The sequence below is a fragment of the Rhinolophus ferrumequinum genome, chromosome X, assembly GCF_004115265.2.
Source record: "Rhinolophus ferrumequinum isolate MPI-CBG mRhiFer1 chromosome X, mRhiFer1_v1.p, whole genome shotgun sequence".
Lineage (NCBI taxonomy): Eukaryota > Metazoa > Chordata > Mammalia > Chiroptera > Rhinolophidae > Rhinolophus > Rhinolophus ferrumequinum.
In genome coordinates, this window is record NC_046284.1 from 109,560,725 (window position 1) to 109,578,739 (window position 18,015).

At 40.4% G+C, this 18,015-nt stretch overlaps 1 protein-coding gene across 1 annotated transcript in view; it reads right to left on the reverse strand.

Moving 5' to 3' along the window:
* PHEX (phosphate regulating endopeptidase X-linked) overlaps nucleotides 1-18,015 on the reverse strand; it is a 196,210-nt gene that overhangs the window by 118,928 nt on the left and 59,267 nt on the right. Inside the window, exons 10-11 of the mRNA XM_033118058.1 lie at nucleotides 9,737-9,830; nucleotides 7,482-7,610 (exon numbers count right to left, since the gene is read on the reverse strand). Coding sequence (XP_032973949.1) covers nucleotides 7,482-7,610; nucleotides 9,737-9,830 — 223 coding nt within the window. The remainder of the gene's footprint in view (nucleotides 1-7,481; nucleotides 7,611-9,736; nucleotides 9,831-18,015) is intronic.

Sequence of the window (18,015 nt, forward strand, 5' to 3'; positions counted from 1 at the left end):
GAAAGTTGTTTTTTTTTTCTTGCTTCAACACTTAGAAAATTGTTCTTGGACATATATGTTCACATTTCTGTCTTAGTAACTAAGAAATGGTAAACATTTTTAGAAGAGTTTTTTGATGAAATATCGTACAGAGCTTTGTGTCACCACACCAAACATCAGGGATCACTCCTCAGAATGATATATGTAGAAAATACTGGAAATTGAGTTCAGTGTGTAGACTGAGCCAAACATACACCTCGAAAGTTGCTCTTAGATAAAATCTCTGATAATCAACTTATTTCTTATTGTTTCCCTCTTTCTTCTGAACATTGTATGAACACAAAAATTCAATGTCCACCTGTTGGATTTGAATTAAGATTTCAACTGTATTCATCTTTAAAATATTTAAATACTAGAAGCAAAATCTATTCCAATTGTGTTCTGTCTCTAAAATGCTAAAAAATAGGAAATGTGTGTCTTTTATTTTTATAAGATCTTAATATATGAATAATTTTCTGATAAGGGTGAATTAATAATAGGAAAAGCTACTAAGTCTCCTCATTCCAGTCATAAAAATGGTAAAAATTCAAGTGTTTCTGAGAGAAAAGGAAGGGAACAGAGCACTGGCTTAAAGCTAGATAGTCTGGGCCTGAACCTACTTAAACCATTTTCAAGCTGTATAATCTTGAGGAATTGACTTAAACTCTCTGAACCAGTTTCCTCATCTGGAAAATGGGGTCAGTGATAGCGGTTATAAGGCCATCGTGAGGATTAAATGAGTTAACACATTAAAACAATTAGAAGATTGCCAGACATCCATTTAAATCTCAGTAAAAGTTAACTACTTTATTGTCATTACCAGATTGTTACATTATATCCCGACCATCACAGTCACACGAGGCCCATGGTGCCCATCTCTTCCCTTTCCGGCCATCAGTGGGATCTTCACCTGCCCTCCATGGATGTCGGTATCTATCTGGGGGCATTTACTCATATATTACAGATACTGTAAATTATCATTAATAATAAAAAGGAAATGGAAGAGAAAAATAACAAGTAATAACTTCAGACCTCCCTCCCCGCCACACACATACCCCTAATCCTCTCTCCTGTCATTTAGGTCATGAGCATACAGATCAGGATGTGTCACAGGGGGTGGAGCATCATCTCTATTTATAGTGACAATACATCATGGATTCTCTGAGGGAATCCCACTTTCATATCCTGTGTATAACTTTCCCCCTAAACAACTTGTTAAATGTTTAGCTAATATGCTGTATGTTAAAATTATGCATGATCTTCTTCTAAATAAGACAAAAATCAAAGAAGTTCTCTGACATACAAGGTCCTGATTTTTGGTTCTGAAGATTGGAGAGAGAATGTTAGTGCAAAAGGCACAAAATGACAGATTTACTTTGGCTTCCAAAGTATTGACCAAGATTTAATGTGGGAGAATTCACATAAAAATCTGTATCTCTGACTTCTCTCAAAACAAAACAAAACAAAACCAGAATTCTAGCAACCCTCGGGCATCCTGCATGACGAGAGCCTGAGCTGAGCCGTGGATGGCACATTCATTCCTATTCACCACTATCATGTCCCAGACACTGAGGCCCAGGGCCAATTACCACTCATCACTGCACTTTCCCTGGCTTTTGCCAACACCCAGCCAACTGCACTCCTGTGTGTTATTTAATGTTCCTCACTGACTGTGAGGGTATTGCAGTTTTGGAACCCCAGCTTTCGCCTTGACTGAGTCCTCTGCGCTGCACATCTTTAACTTGCAGACTCCACCCCACCAAGTCCCTGAGCCAATGAGAACCAAGCCTCTGAGGTGTTCACCTCAGAGTAGGGTCTGGAATTTGTCTCCTCCTCTAAGCTGGTATGCCAGAGAACCTCAAACATCCTCACCAAGTAGCAGCTTGATGCCAACTCTCACCCCTATTCCCAGGCCATGAATCCTGGTGTTGCTTGAGTCCTTCCCCGCTTATATTAGAGCCTTCTGTGAGACCCAGCTGGTCAGGAGCTGAAGACCCCACCTTTCCAGTCCTGGCTACAAGCACCTGTTCACCCAGGGACTGAGCCCTGCTACTCTGAACTCAAAGAGATACCTCTTCAATTCTTTACATGGGCACTGTCCACTACGGTAGCCACACATGGCTACTGCATATCTGAAATGCGGCTAATTCAAACTGAGATGTGCTATTAGGCTAAAATACACATGAGGTTTCAAGGACTTAGTATGAAATGAATCATATAAACTATCACATTAATAACTTTGACATTAATCACTTGTTGAAATGATAATATTTTGGATATATTTGGTTAAACAAAATATATTATTAAAATTAGGCGGCGGGATGGCTCAATTGGTTAGAGCGAGCTCTGAACAACAGGGTTGCCGATTCGACTCCCACATGGGCCAGTGAGCTGCGCCCTCCACAACTAGATTGAAGGACAACAACTTGGAGCTGATGGGCCCTGGAAAAATACACTGTTCTCCCCCAAAAAATATTTTTTTAAAAAGAGCATCTTGCTCTTCAATCTTAAAAACAAAAATTAGTTGTGCTTGTCTCCTTTACTTTTTTAATGAGGTTACTAGAAAATATAAAACTACATACGTGGCTCATCATATTCAAGTTCTATTGGATAGTGCTACTTTAGGTGACAAAGACAACCACTGTCCAAACAGTTCTGCAACTCCCTACTCACTCCACCGGCCTGTCCTCAGGTACAAGTAAGGCTTATAGCCAGTTCCATGTGGGTTATGGCCCTGTCCCACTACCTGTAAGGCAAGAGACAGTTCCATATGGCCTCTTTAGGTGGCTTTCTGGGGAAGGATTCTCCTTGTTCTACATCCTATTCTTCTCATTTCTAATTAAATTTGTAACCCCATAGGTATGTGTGAGTGAATAAACAGGAGTGGATATGTGTCTGTGTGCACATGCACACTTGCATATGGGAAGTCAAGGAAATAGTAATGTAGAATTGGGTGTTCTCCCCAGTGAAAAGGAAGAGAACTCTGCTAGGTTGGGGGTCGAGGGTGCTTTTTCCTCTACAAAGGAAACCTCAAAGTGAACTGCCGTCTCCCAAACTCTTGGACAAAGGGTGCCAACCAGAGGCAGTTGGGCCAACCCTACAACTAAGAGGGTGTAGAAACACAGATACTGAGAAGCAGGAAGTCCCTTGGAGGAACCTAGGTGCCAGTATACAAGGGAAAACTAAATAGTTCAGGGGAAAACAAAAGAAGAATCCCGGAGGCCCTCACACAAGGTTTGGCACACTCCATTTAAACCAATCTGAAACAGGGCAAGTTTCACTAAGCTGAAAACTGAAGCAGTTACTTGCACCAATGCAACAGACTTTGGTAAATGAAGGACTGCTGTCCAACTCAACAGCTTGCCCTGCTCACATGAATCGCCAGGGCCAGGTTTCTTGGTAGTAACTGTCTGCAAACAAATGAAGGGTGCGAAGGCCTTGCTACTCCACGTGTGATCCCTGGACCAGCAACACAAGCATCACTTGGGAACTTGTTATGCAAATTATTGGGTCCTACCCCAGACCCAAGTTAAAAAGATCCTTGTTAAAATGCAATGAGATCCTCGTGTGATTCCTGAATACATTCAAGTTTAAGAAGTACCTGAAGTTTAAACTTCTGACTGTATTCATTTGCTTAACAACCAGTTTTTGTAAATAGAACAATGGCAGCCTTCACTCTGAGTTAGTCTCTGGAATTCGTCCCATTGGGGATCTTTCTGTTTTTCTTTTTCTTTGGGCTGTAGCTAATAACACAAAATATTTTTCATGTAAATCAGTGGTTCCAGGTGGTTCCTGGATAGGAGCCCTGTAACAGGGTATAAAAAGCCAGATATTTCTCTTAAGAGTTTCCAACTTAAGTATTCCCTGAGGCAAATAGCTTTGGCTTAAGGCAGGCAAATAATTTTATGTAAAATAGATGAGTATCAATGTAACTATCATACTACCTCCATGTCCCATGTACATCCAAATAAGGGGAGAAATGCCAAAATCAACTTTGTTTTAGAATGTCACACCCTGACACACGAAAAGGGACTTTCACACCAAAACTGAGAAAAACAAATCAATCCACATACCTTTCATATTACTTAAAATTCTTCTACTGCCAAAAAAAGTACTGCTATATAAAAAACCCTTCAGTATCCCTTAATTGTTTTTATATCCTTCCCAGAGCTAATGTTACCACTGTGATTATCTGATAAATCTCAATCCACTTACCCCAACCAAGGAGTGAAAGAAAACACACAATGGGAATATTAAGTATTTTGAAATAAGACATTAATTCTTCAATGGAATTATTTGCAAAAAGAGGACATTCAGGCTCAAATATAAAGTCTCAAACTTGGCTTAATTCTCCAAAGTATCAAAAAAAGTGCAAAGCTCCAGGTACCATGTTTTCCCGAAAATAAGACCTAATTGGAAAATAAGCCCTAGTATGATATTTCAAGATGCTCGTAATATAAAATAAGCCCTACCATATTTCCCTAAAAATAAGACCGGGTCTTATATTAATTTTTGCTCCAAAAGACACATTAGGGCTTATTTTATATTACGAGTATCCTGAAAAATCATGCTAGGACTTATTTTCCGGTTAGGTCTTATTTTTGGAGAAACACAATAAATATCTTTAGATTTATGATATTCCAAAACCAACTTCAGCACAAAACACATGGTTATGTATTACATATCAACACATAATACCACCTATGTGAATTATCATAACTCAACAGACATTTTTATGTCTTTGCCTTTAAAGTCACTATTTATTAACCACCTGTATCCAAGCTGCTCATGTATGTGTATCTGATTGACTATAATGGATTGTTATTAGTGAAAGGGAGCAAAATATACCACTCCAAAATATGCCTCTTTGGCACACTGTTTGGGGCTGATTATTTTTGAGAGGTTGCAGACACAGAAGAAGCTCCTGTGTGAAACTAGTGAGAGAAATTAGCATTCATAAGGGAAATCTCCATTGTAAGGTGTCTCCCTCTCTGTACCAGGAAGAAGATGACTAAATCTCTAGAAGCTTTAATCAATACAAAAGGCATGGACTTAAATCTGCGTAACAGCCTTACCCTTGTTTACTGTGCTTTGCCTGGTCACTTCCCATAACTGAATTCTCCCCTCCCCACCTTCTTTTTGTCTTTAGCTGGGGATGGTATATTTAAGGTGATGGTTTGGGCCATTTCATGGAGTTAGTCAGTTTTCCTGAGTCTCTCCCAAGCACACTGGAGGTATATGTGTTATTAAACTTCTGTTTGTTTTCCTCGTTAATCTGTTCTTGATTACAGAGGTGTCTCAGCCAAGAACCTAGAAGGGTAGAGGAAAAGTATTTTTTCCTACCCTACATTAGTTAATCATGCCTAGATATTTTGCTCCATGCCATTTGTAAAATATAATTCTTCACAAAGAAAATGCACACATGCACACACACACACACACACACACACACACACACAATAAAAATGCCTAGCTACATCCAAATTTCTAATTCAAAAAACACCCCTTCCTCTAATGCAGCTGAAACAGATGGAGAAAAACACACCGCCAAAGTGAGGAATCCCTTTAAATTCGTAACTTTCAACCTCACCTAGACCTTTACTGCCTCCAGGCAGCCATTCTCTATTTCCTCAGTATAGTCACTCTCCCACTGCCATGGACAACTATTTCAGAACTTCTCCTCTCCCCTCTAACCTTCAACCCAGACCTCTGTCCTGAACTCAAGACTCTCATACCCTACTGCCTCCTTGACATCTCCACATGGAAGTCTGATAACATTTCAAATTCAATATGGCCAAAAGTAAACTCCTGATCTTCTCTTCCAAACCTGGCCTTCCCACAGTATTCCCCTTATAAATTAACAGCAATTCCATACTTTCGTTTAATCAGACTCAAAACTCTTACTCTCAGATCCTGCATCTAATCTGTCAGTAAATTATGTTGGTTCTACCCTCCAGAATGTATTTAGAATCCAACCCCTTCTCACAACTTCCACTGTTCCCACCTGGTTGGAGCCACCATCATCTCTGGCCTGGTCCCTCCAATAGTCTCCTAACTGTCCTGCCTGCTTCTATCCTTGACCCCCTACAGTCTCTTCTCAACAAAGCAGCCAGGGTGATCCTGTCAACATAAGTCAGGTCACATCAGGCCTCTGCTCAAGAGCCTGCCTTAGCTCCCCACTTCACTCCGAGTAAAAGTCAACATTCTTACAATGGCCTACAGGCCTTATAAAATGCCACCATCCCTGTTACTGCTCTGACCTCAGCACCTGCTTCTCTCACCCTCACTCATCCCACTCCAGCCTCATGATCTTCCCTGGAGCACTCCAGGTACATCCCTGCCTTATGGTTTTTGCTGTTCCTTCTGCCTAGAACACTCTTGCCCCGGATAGCTGCCATAGCTAATTCTCCCACCTCCTTCACATCTTTGCCAAATGTCATCTTCATAGTGAGGCTTTCCTTGACCATCCTATTTAATCCTACAACCCACGCCACACACCCACACCTCCTAGCGCTCCTGATTCCTCTTTACCCTGATCTTTTTTACTTTTCTTCCAGAGTCCTTATCATCTTCTAATACACTTATTAATTTATGCATTGTGTTTGTATCATCTGCTCACCAGTCCCCCCATTTAGATGTTGACTCAATGAGGTTAGGGATCTTTGTCTGTTTGGTTCCCTTATGTATCCCATGTGCCTAGAACAGTGCCTGGAATATAATAGGCGGTCAACAAATATTCGTTAAGTAAATGAGTGAAACTAAACCTCAGCTTTTATTAGATGTATCTGGCTTGACCATTAATGCCATACAGCCAGGGATCCAGGTACATGGAAGTTCATTACACTGTTCTTTCCACTTTTGTATGTTTAGAAAGCTCCAAAATAAAAGGATTTCTTTTTAAGTTTATGAAAAAAATAGACACAGTGTTCTTTGTGAGATAAATGTCACACCCCTTTAGTTTTTAAAAAACAGTGTTAAGGAGAGGAGAAAATAACCTGTATCTTATTTCTATTTCTAAGCCACTTAATAGTTGTTAAATATATTACAAATCATTTCATCTCTGGGTCTGCAACTTCTTCATCTCTAAAACAAAGAGAGGCCTGACTGGAAAACCTCTACGTTCTGTAATTACAACAGTTCAAATACCCAATCATACAATTATCTAGGCCCTTTATTTTCCTAAGCATAGACTTCACACATTTAATTTCTACAGGAGAAATTCTGAATCTGTATGCCATGATTTCATGGTTGCTTTCTCACTTCTAAATTTTCTTAATTTTCATGACGACATTGTATGTTTCAGTTTTTAGTTAAGATAGCACTATACGTATTCGTCTTGGAAGTGAAACTGTTATCTCGATTCATTGCGTGAAGAGCTGGAAGGCTGACACTGCTCTGTTAACCATACCCATGTCAGATCTGAGTAGCTGCCATTGTTTTTACCAGCTGGGAGCAGCACTTACCATCTCTTTCTTATCTTCCTGGAAGTGCACATCCACAAACATTTTTCCAACAACATAAGGGAGGGCACTTTCGATAAAGTTTACACATTTGTCCCACTGAGGCAACAAAGTTGTGGTCCCCTGGATTACCTGTGGAAGATAAATCAATCCACATTGAGTTTCACTTGAATAAAACCTATGGCTGGGGAAAGAAAAAAAAACTCAAACAACCTTAAGAAAACAGTCTACAAAACACTGCACACCCCAACCCATATATATGTGTCAGATTGTAGAGCCAAGGGTGAAATTAGATAAAGAAAAAACTTCTGCTTGTCCCCAGGTATACTTAAAACTAAATGAAAATATTTTGACAGTGAAAAATCATGTAGTTCTCCTTTCCTTCCAATTTTCCCCATTAAACAAAGGATTTAGACAATAGCATAGCTCTTCTGTAGTTTGCAGGAATGTGAGGGGATACTGTCCAAGTGTCCAGATAGTATTTAATATCCATTGAGAACTAAAGTTCCATCAAGAAAGACCTACAATCCATCGGTGATCAAAGTTCTTGCTCAGTGAGGGTTTCCTTGCTCTGGGTAGTACACTCACAAGGAGAACATGGAGAACGTGGCCCACCATGAAAAACCCAGGAAGCATATTTACATTGTGTCATAGCAAAGAACACAGCGGTAATCAAGTAAAAAACAGATGTAAATGTTTTCCCCATCTGTCCCAATTAAACCATTACAAGAAAACATTTACAAACAAGGAAGGAGGTTTCAAAGCAGGACTTGAAAGGCTCAAAGGTTTACTCTTGGGGATGAAAGCAAAGAAATAATATTATTTAAGTTGCCCTTTGGAGGTTGGGAGTTCAGAGCACTCAAGACGCAAAGTGAAGGCAGGCAGTGAGGAAGGGAGGCCCTGAGAATGGTGGCAGGAGGCATCCCTTGAACAATGTTAGACCCAGATTGTTGGTACAGGGCGAATGGGACTAACACTTAAGTTCATCTATTCTCCGTCTACTTTCTGGTAACACAATCCCTCTCAGGGGTAAGGTATGAATCCATTTTTAAAACCTCTAGAGAAAGAGACCCTACAACTTTCTTTCGCAATTCAATATTATATTTAGCACTTTACGTTCCAGAAACATCCCCTCGTACACAACCTCAAATTTTTCATACATTACTTCTTATACCTGTCTCTCTTCTTCTCATCCCAGTGGGAATGGAAAACAGCTGGGTACCATCTTTTATATGATCCATAGGAGTCAAATATATACTACTTGTTTTATAGCTCAATGTGTATAGTTGTTTTATGCTGTTCTCTATAGAGCTCAATATTCTAGTAATGTTAAAGGGCCAAAATGTATTCAAAATGATTGTGTTACTCCTCAAGAGTAATGACCCACTAAGAATTTCTGTACTTACCAGTTTCTCTGATAACTAAAGCATCTGCCAAATGAAATCATAGCTTATAAAATTCATCATTCACTTAACTTCAAATTGAGAGAAAAATAAAATATTTTTTAAAAGTCACAAAATCCTTAAAATGTAAAAAAAAAAAAAAAAAAAAAAAGCCACAAAATTATTAAGTGCTCTAGTGGTGGGAGAAGTACTCAGACAAAAGCCTCTGAAACAAAGACAAGAGTAACACCTATGTAAAATGAGACTAAGAGCGTGAAAGAAACCAAGATCAAAGAGCCAGATGGGGAGTGAGAAGAAAAGTATTCCCCCCCCAGCAGTTGAGCAAGGTCTTGGAGGAGACTAGATTTAGGCCTCTTCTGCTTAAGATAGATTCAAAGATTAAAGATAAACTTAAAGACAAAACTCTATCCCTAAATTAAAGATGAAACTTTACCATCTAATACATAAAGCATACACATTTTGAATATTCAGAATACTGAAAATGAAAGATAGTTACAAATGCATGACTAAGAAATATTAAAACTATAATTACAGTGACCCAGTTAAAAAACACTGGGGAAAAATGGGAATAAGTTGATAAGCAGTAGAAAGTGAAAACAATATGATGGTCCCAAGTATTGCTCTAAATATCTTTATATAGCCCCATCAAAGTAGGGCTTGAGTGTACTTTACTGTATGTAAGGTTTACCTCAATAAAAAGAAATAAAGCAAAAAAAAAAAAGTAGAGCTTGGGCTGCAAAACTCCCTCTGTCCAACCCCTAAAGATGATTTTTTTGTTGGATTAACTAATATATGGGTTGTTACAGCATGTAAAGTTATCTAGTTAAGTAACATTGCAATCTTCTTAAAACTTACCCTTGAAAATTCCAGCCACCTATATTGAAAGCGCCTGCTAAGGTTTGGAATTCTGGAATAAACCATCCTCCACACCAAATAGTTGGCAATGGTCCTGTTAACAGAGAGAAACACACATTTACTGTATTTAGGTTGATATCTGATGCTATGCAGAACACCTTAGGGAAAACAGTTGGCAATACTCCACGTAGGGTCCTCTTGCTCATACAAAACTGCAGAACTTTCACTTGAGAAATGACGTAAGATGATACAATGTCAATAAGCTTAACCAAGTAGGTGGGCTTGCTTTTTACCACCTACTACAGATAGATGAAGATTCCAGCTCCAGGCCTCATTGAGAACATTTTGCTTTTCCTCTCAGAGCATGGAGTCCACTATTGCCCAGCCTTCATGTCTAGAAATTGTGGATACCTTTGAATTATTAGGTGATTTGATAAAATAACTCCATATGAATTCTTATCTTTGGAAACAAACGGGAATGTATCGGCTAATATCAATTATCTAGATTTGCACCCTGGTTCTATATTTACTAGACATGTGAACTTGGGCAAGTTACTTAAGCTTTCTTGATTTCACCTTTCGTTGTCATACAATGGGGATGACCCCTACCTTATAGGGTTATTGTGAAGTTAATATAAATAAGAAAATACTTGACAAAGAGTTAATTCCATATTTTTGTTGCTGTTGTTCACTTCCAAACATAAACAACCCCATAGACTCATATAATGCCCATATAACATATTTTTAAAAATCCATTAGGCTTTGTTAAGTGTTGCCTTTTTCTATAAGCAAGAGATGCCTTGACCTCAGAAGGATGTGTGATCTGAGTTAATTTCTAACTCAACAGTGATGATGAATTTTTAATGACCCATCTCCTCCCAGCTGTGCCATTACCATGGTGACCAATAACACATTCCTGAAATGGCTTTTGGGTCAGCCAGTCATATGAGAGCAGTGTGACATGATGGTAACTGGCCCATCAAGAAAACCTCACACTCGTGCTACATGTATCGGGGTGATGAGTTTGTAAGTTATATAAATGTCTAATCACTACACTGTACACCTGAAACTACTATAATATTGTATGTCGACTATAATTTAAATTTTTGTTACTTTTTTAAAAAGAACCCACATTCTCATTTGCATGGTGCTCTAATCCAGTAGAAATGCCGCCTAGCAATAAAATATTTTTCAGCATATATACCCAATACACATGTAGTTATTTTCACTTATCTAGAGATGAACTATACATATTAGGAATGTTTTAACAAATGTAGAAATAGAAATTTCAAAAGATAAAATGAAATAAAAATGTATCTTCAAAAGTCATTATTAATTCTTCAAACAACATTAGTTAATTCTTCAAGTCATGTAATCCACATAGGATTGGGGTAATACAACAATGACAGTGGATGTAAATCCACATTTCAAGTAGTCTTCTTGATTATTTCAAAACATTTTGGACCATATCCTTCTCAGCTCTGGTTAAACCACCATTGTTTTTACCTTGTCATATGGCTAACCAAGATGGCATACTAGATTGAGATAAGGGCCACTTCTGCCATTTTCTTGCCATTGATTTGTGCTTATTTTATTAGTAATAGCTTCAATTCCTGTTTCTCTGCATGAATTTTTAAAGCCTTTTGTCCATTTTTGAGGATTAAACCAGATAATAAAGTTTATAAATCTATAGGTATACATAAACAACTCAAGACTATTTTCTTTTCTTTTTTTAATTTATTGGGGTGACAATTGTTAGTAAAATTACATAGATTTCAGGTGTGCAATTCTGTATTACATCATCTATAAATCCCATTCTGTGTTCACCACCCAGAGTCACTTTTCCTTCCATCACCATATATTTGATAAGATTATTTTCAATATACCTAATGAAAACAAACTACCAAGGGTGACACTCACCCCCCCCATGTGTGTCATACAGATCAAATGAAGGGTCTATAGCCATCTATATAGAACTCAAGAAAGCCTAATTATTTTTTCAATAAAAAAATAAAGACAGAAGTTCTAAAATTTTCTTCTCGGATTAAGTGGATATTGCTGGGGTATGTGCACTTCCCCTCGGAGACAACTGCTCTCCTCAGCAAAGCCTAGCCCTTGCCCATGCTCTACTGAGGCTGCTATAATAAACTTACAGTTTTAGGTCAATCCTGTAGCTTTTGAGTTCACATCCCTGCTGCTGAGTAAGACAAGAAGTACTTACTGAGCATTTACTGTTGCCCAAGTATTGTTCCAGATGCCATGAGGAATGTAAAGAAATAGGAACCCAGCACCTATATTCAGGGAACTTACAGTCTGGCTGCGGGGCAGAGGACTTGAGATGTCGGCTTGTTCATATAATCAGGTTTTTTCATTGAAGGGACACACAGTAAGTACATAAGGGATCCTCTTTGCTCTCAATCAGCACATCCTGAGCACCCAGACACGTACGAATAGTTCTAGGTACTGGGATGATGGAAAGGTGAGAAAAATGGAGTCCCTGATCTCCCTCCTGAAGCATTTATTAGGCTGGTGCGAAAGTAATTGCGGTTTTTGCAATTATTTTTAACCTTTTAAACCGCAATTACTTTTGCACCAGCCTAATAGCTGAGCAGGGGAAATGAGACAAGTGTATATATAATGATTTGGCAGACCCTGGCATCCAAAAGTGCATGCCAGACACTTCGCTGAAAGGAGCGCATACCTCAAACTGAGGGATATAAGTAGGCTTCATGAGAGGGACGGGGCCATGCTATGCCTAAAAGATGGAAGACTTAGGGCTGTGAAGCAGGAACCTGAACTTTGGACAAGCTAAGTAACGTAGGAATGGCTTACGTGTATATGTCGGAGGGGAGGGTGAGCAGTCAGTCCTCTCGGAGGAAAGCCCAAAGGCCATCTACAGTAGAGAGATGCAGGCAGCACTCATGGGCCAGTGTAAAGGACATCTAGAGGGCAGAGCCTGATTCTAACACACAGGCTATAGTCGTTCAACTTTAAAATACTGTTTGCTGGATGTGAGAGCTATACTGGATCCAGGGGTGCAGATGAGAAGGAGGCAGATATCCTTACGTGAATTCAAAAGATATTCCTTCAAGGGGACAGTGGTGAGCCCGATTAACTGTGGAGATTGTGAGGATGGGGCCTGATGGTGGTACAAGAGGCACTGTGGGGGAAGTATGCTGGGGTTTTGTGAATGTGGGTCTTGCCAGCACCCTTGAAATCATATCATGTCAGCATTATCTGTAATTCCTACAGAACCACTGTAGGAGAGGTGTCATTGTACCCATTTTACCTACAAGGAAACTTGAGGCCTAGAACCATTAAGTAACTCCTCATGATCATTTAGTCAGTGGGTCTCCAACTTAGTAAAATCACCTGGGGAGTTTTAAAGATCCAGATGTCCAGGCCCCTCCAGACTAATTAAATCAGAACCTCTAGAGTGGAACCCACCATAAATATTGTTTTTCCGTTTCCTCTAGCTCAGCCCCACATGCAACCAAGTTGGAGAACCGGTGTAATAGGTGATGGAGGCTAGACCAGAGCCAGGTGTGTCTCACTCTAAGCCTGTGTGCTTTTCCCCATGCTACAGTGATGAATTAACGCCTGTAATTCAGCAAAAATTTCCTGGCCAGTCATGGAGACCCCAAAACACTCTGACAAAGGCACTTGGCAGAAATCTGTGGGTGTGAAAGAAAGTGTGTGAGGTCCGCAGGGGCAAGGCATTACTAAGATGCTAGCATAACAATAAGCCCTTGGAAAGACGGGAGAGGGAATGTGGGGAAGCTTGCCCAGAGACAATGGCGCTGAAGAGCTGCTCCAGTGTCTTATAAATATACTGAAAGAACGCGGGGAGCACACAGCTTTTGAGAGCTAACATTACCACTCCAGGAGCAGATCTGACCATAATGACTGAGTCATTGCCACCTAATGCTCAGACACGCCAAATAAAAGCAAAACAAAAATCAGACTCAGCAACAGTCCTTGAAAATAACATGCAATGTCTTTTTTTTTTCAAAAAGCATTTCCAGCAGCATGGTAGTTTCCTCAAATGACAATAAATAGTGGAAAGCAAAGCATCTCATGAAGAATCCCACTACTAAGAGAGCAACATGAAATAATTTCCGAAAGCCTCTGGAAAGATTTTAAGAAGCTTTCGCTGCCCCTTGCTCTCAATTAATGACAGCTTAGATTCGTATTCCATTTAAGAGACCATGTAGTACCTTTTTTGATCCTCATGACGATGCTACAGGGTGGTTCTTATTATTATCCCCATTTGCAGATGAAGAAAACAAAGGTCAGAGGTCAAGGGACTTCCAAGGATGTGTCAAATCCAGGACTAACATTTGGGCCTTCAGATTCCAGCACTTGCATTTGCTCCTCTCAGTCTTACAACCGCTGGTGAGCTAAACAGGTTCTTTTCCAAGGTTCTCAAAGCCGAAGTGATCTTCCTAAGTTTTCGAGGCTGCCCAAAGGTTTGCCTAAGGCAGGGCTTTCCAAAGCAGTCGCCAGAGCAGCAACATCAGCATCATCTGAGAACTTGTTAGAAAATTCGTGCACCTGCCCCAGACCTGCTGATTCAGAAGCTCTGGGGGTGGGGCCCAGCAGCTAGTTTTAACAAGCTCTCCAGGGATTCTGATGCTTGTCAGGTTTAAGAACCACTGGTTTAGAAAAACTCCATCTCCTCATCTTTCTGCGCACATAGCTAAACTGGGACTTTCTAAATCCCAGATCAGTGCTTCTTACACTGTACCGTGTATATGAATCCCCAGGGGATCTTCTTACACTGCAGATTCTGATTCAGTAGGTCTGGGGCGGAGCCTGAGAGTCTGCATTCCTAACAAGCTCTCAGGCAAGGAAGGCCCATACTGCTCTGGGTGGGCCATACCGTGTTTCCCCGAAAAGAAGACCTAGCCGGACCATCAGCTCTAATGCATCTTTTGGAGCAAACATGAATATAAGACCCGGTCTTATTTTACTATAATTACATAAGACCCGGTCTTACATTCATGTTTGCTCCAAGAGACGCATTAGAACTAGGTCTTAGAACTATGGTCTTAGAAGACGCATTAGAACTATGGTCCGGCTAGGTCTTCTTTTCGGGGAAACACGGTACTTTGAACAGCGAGGTCCTAGATGACCCTCAGCATTGCTGAGTCCTGTAAGAAGTCTACATAAGAGCACATTACGAGGTAAGCCTCTAGCAACACCTGTCCAACAAGAATCACCTCACTTGAACGTACATTGTGCTTGCTTTATATGAAAATAAAACTGAAGACAGGAAAGACCACAGAGGCTTGGTAAAATCTCCAAGGCTTTACTTTAGGCCAGCCTGCTAAAACAAACAAACAAACAAAACTCAAACCAGTTCTGACATAGATGAGCTGCATGAGACTAGGCCTTGCCAGGAAGATCCTAAGATCCTTCCTCAGCCTCCCCCTCCCATTCTCGCTCCTCACACCAAATCCAATGATGTATGAGACAGCCTCAAGTCAGGAGGGGGGTGGAGCTGAAGGGGCAGAAAGGAACAGAAGTCTGCAGTACCCCTCACTCAGTGATGTGCCAGACAACTGGTTTGCCAAGAAAAAGAAAAACTTGATTTGTAGCATCTGCTGATTTCCATGGTGTAAATACTCCCACCACAGTTGGTTTCAAACTGTCCGTGTGAGATTGTTCACCATAAAGCTGGGAAGACATGCGCCTAACTTGAGGAACCCAGCACATCACTGCATCCTCACACCTCGTTTCAACCTTGAACACCAGCTCCTTTCCCCATAGGCAGCCTGCAGCTCATGCCCCCAAATGGCCCGACCCTGGCCACCTACTCCCTTGAACCACAAGGGCCAGCACAGTCTCTGGCACCACCTCTGAGGGATCTCATGGCTCTAGTTTTGTGCCACGTGCTACCTGCCAGAAGTTAGTGTGACTGCCCCCCCCCCAGCCACTCAGTTAGAAAGAGAGGCCTAATCCCACCAGGCTGGCAGGCATGATACAAGGGGGAAGCAGCAGTCAAGAAATAAGCAGCTAATACCAACCTAGGATGGTTTTGTAACCCTCAAAATTACAGGAGAATTGTCTGTCTCCAAAACTAACAGGGAAGTGTCTGAACTGTCTCTTTTCCATACAGGGAAAGAGACAAGACATAGAAATGAGGGTGACCCAGTTTAGAATCTCAGCTCTGCCTCCCCTTAGAGGTGTATCCTTGGGCAAGTCACTTCAGCTTCTTCATCTGTAAAATGGGAACATGTAGTTATTTTACGGATCAAAGATAACTTAGCCATAATAGTGGTTAACATCAACATGACCCCTGTGTGATTTTCATAGACAGATTCTCAGAACAGAAGCACAGCAGAGACACCCAACTTGAGAAGGATTGGCTGACTATTTCTTGAAAGGTGCCTCTGGGGGAGAGGTGAGAGGATCTCGTTAACAATCATCTGAAGCCTTTCCTCTACACCTCCTGAGCCTGAATCAGCCCCTCAAAGCCTTCCCAGCTCTCCAGGCTCCTGTTTCAAAGGCAACGTGCAAGTCCCATCAACCAACACGTGCAACGTTCCCTTTTCCCACTCTCCCTTACCTGGAAAACTCCTCTTTATCCTTTGGGGCTCTGCTTATATATATATCACCTCGTGGATAGTGGTGACTGGGGAATCTGGTTAATGTCTAGAAATGTTTAGGAAGTATCTACTATGAGAAGTACCACGCTAGGCCTTCAAGTTACAAAATCTGTTATAGCAGGTTCTCAAATAACGTCGTCGTTTCATTATAAGGTTGATGACATACTGTAGAAACTTAAATCTTGATGGTATCAATTGGCCTGTGGTAAAACCGGTTTCATTACACATGTTTCGCTTAAAGTCGCAGAATCTATCGATGATGTTAAGTGAGGATGTACTGTGCAAGAATGCCCACCATCAGGTGCTCACTGTGTCATGGGGGTGGGGGCATGAAAAAAACAAGAAAAGGTCACTTCAAGAATAATTTATTTGATATTTAGCTCACGGGCACACAGCTTGACTATACTTCCCAGCTTCTCTTCCAGTTAAATATGACGGCGTTCTGGCCAATAGAATATGGGTAGAAGCGACGTACACCACTTCTAGGCCTTCCTACAAAAAACCTCCCACGTGATCCTCTACTCTCTCTCTTTCCCCATCTGCCAGCTGAATAGAGAGGATTCGTAAGACCCACTCCCCCCAGAGAAGGGCAGAGCCACAAGGTAGGAGGAGCCTGGGTTCTTGAGTCACTACTTGGAGGGAAACCACCTTACAGGTACATCCATGTTGGACCGAAAATATAATTTTGATTGTGCAAACCAATGAGAGTTTAGAGGTGCTTATTACAGTGACTGGCATGTCTTCATTTAACATGGTAACTCTGGGGACCCAAGGGTACATTTCCTTGACTGCCCTTGTAATGCAACACAAGTGAGGATAAACAACACTGTGATATGCAAATAAAGTATTATCAATCTTCTCAAGTTGCAGTGTCTTGAAATCTCAAAAGAATATACAGAATAGAAGTTGTTTTTGATGAACTGGTTGTTGAGGAATAAACTACCGTGTTTCCCTGAAAATAAGACCGGGTCTTATGTTAATTTTTGCTCCAAAAGACGCATTAGGGCTTATGTTCAGGGGATGTCATCCTGAAAAATCATGCTAGGGCTTATTTTCCAGTTAGGTCTTATTTTCAGGGAAACACAGTATGTGAAAGAGATGATTTTTGTCTTTATTTAAAAGTGAAGATTCAGAATGTCTGCAGGTAATTTTTCTAGCTATATTTTCTTCCACTGTTGTTCACTATGTTTACATCTGTCCAAGCTATCATTTTGAGAAGAAACAGATTAAAATCCCCTTTTACTCATGGCCTTCCTTGGTCTCTTTTGTTATGACAGGTCCTGCACTTCTAAAGTATAATCATCATCACAGAGATGATTTTTCTAATACAGTAAACCAAGACCCAATCTATCGCCTGGTTGTAAGTTAGGTTTTTGGAAATAAGATTAGTACAATTTCTTAAAGCACCTACTAATTTACAACTGAAAGTCACACAGACACTAGAAGAAACCAGCTCACTAGGTCTGAAGAATACATATATACCATGGCAAACTCCACCTTTCAACAGAAATTACCACCAAAATTTAAAATGTGCCCAGTAACTCAATGACATAGGAGTAGAAAATTATTTGGGTCATATTTTACAGTATTTCAGAGCTAGGAAGCACATTTGAATAAGTCTTCTAATGCAGTGAGTCCCTCTAAAAAAAACTAAGCATAAGACTCTCC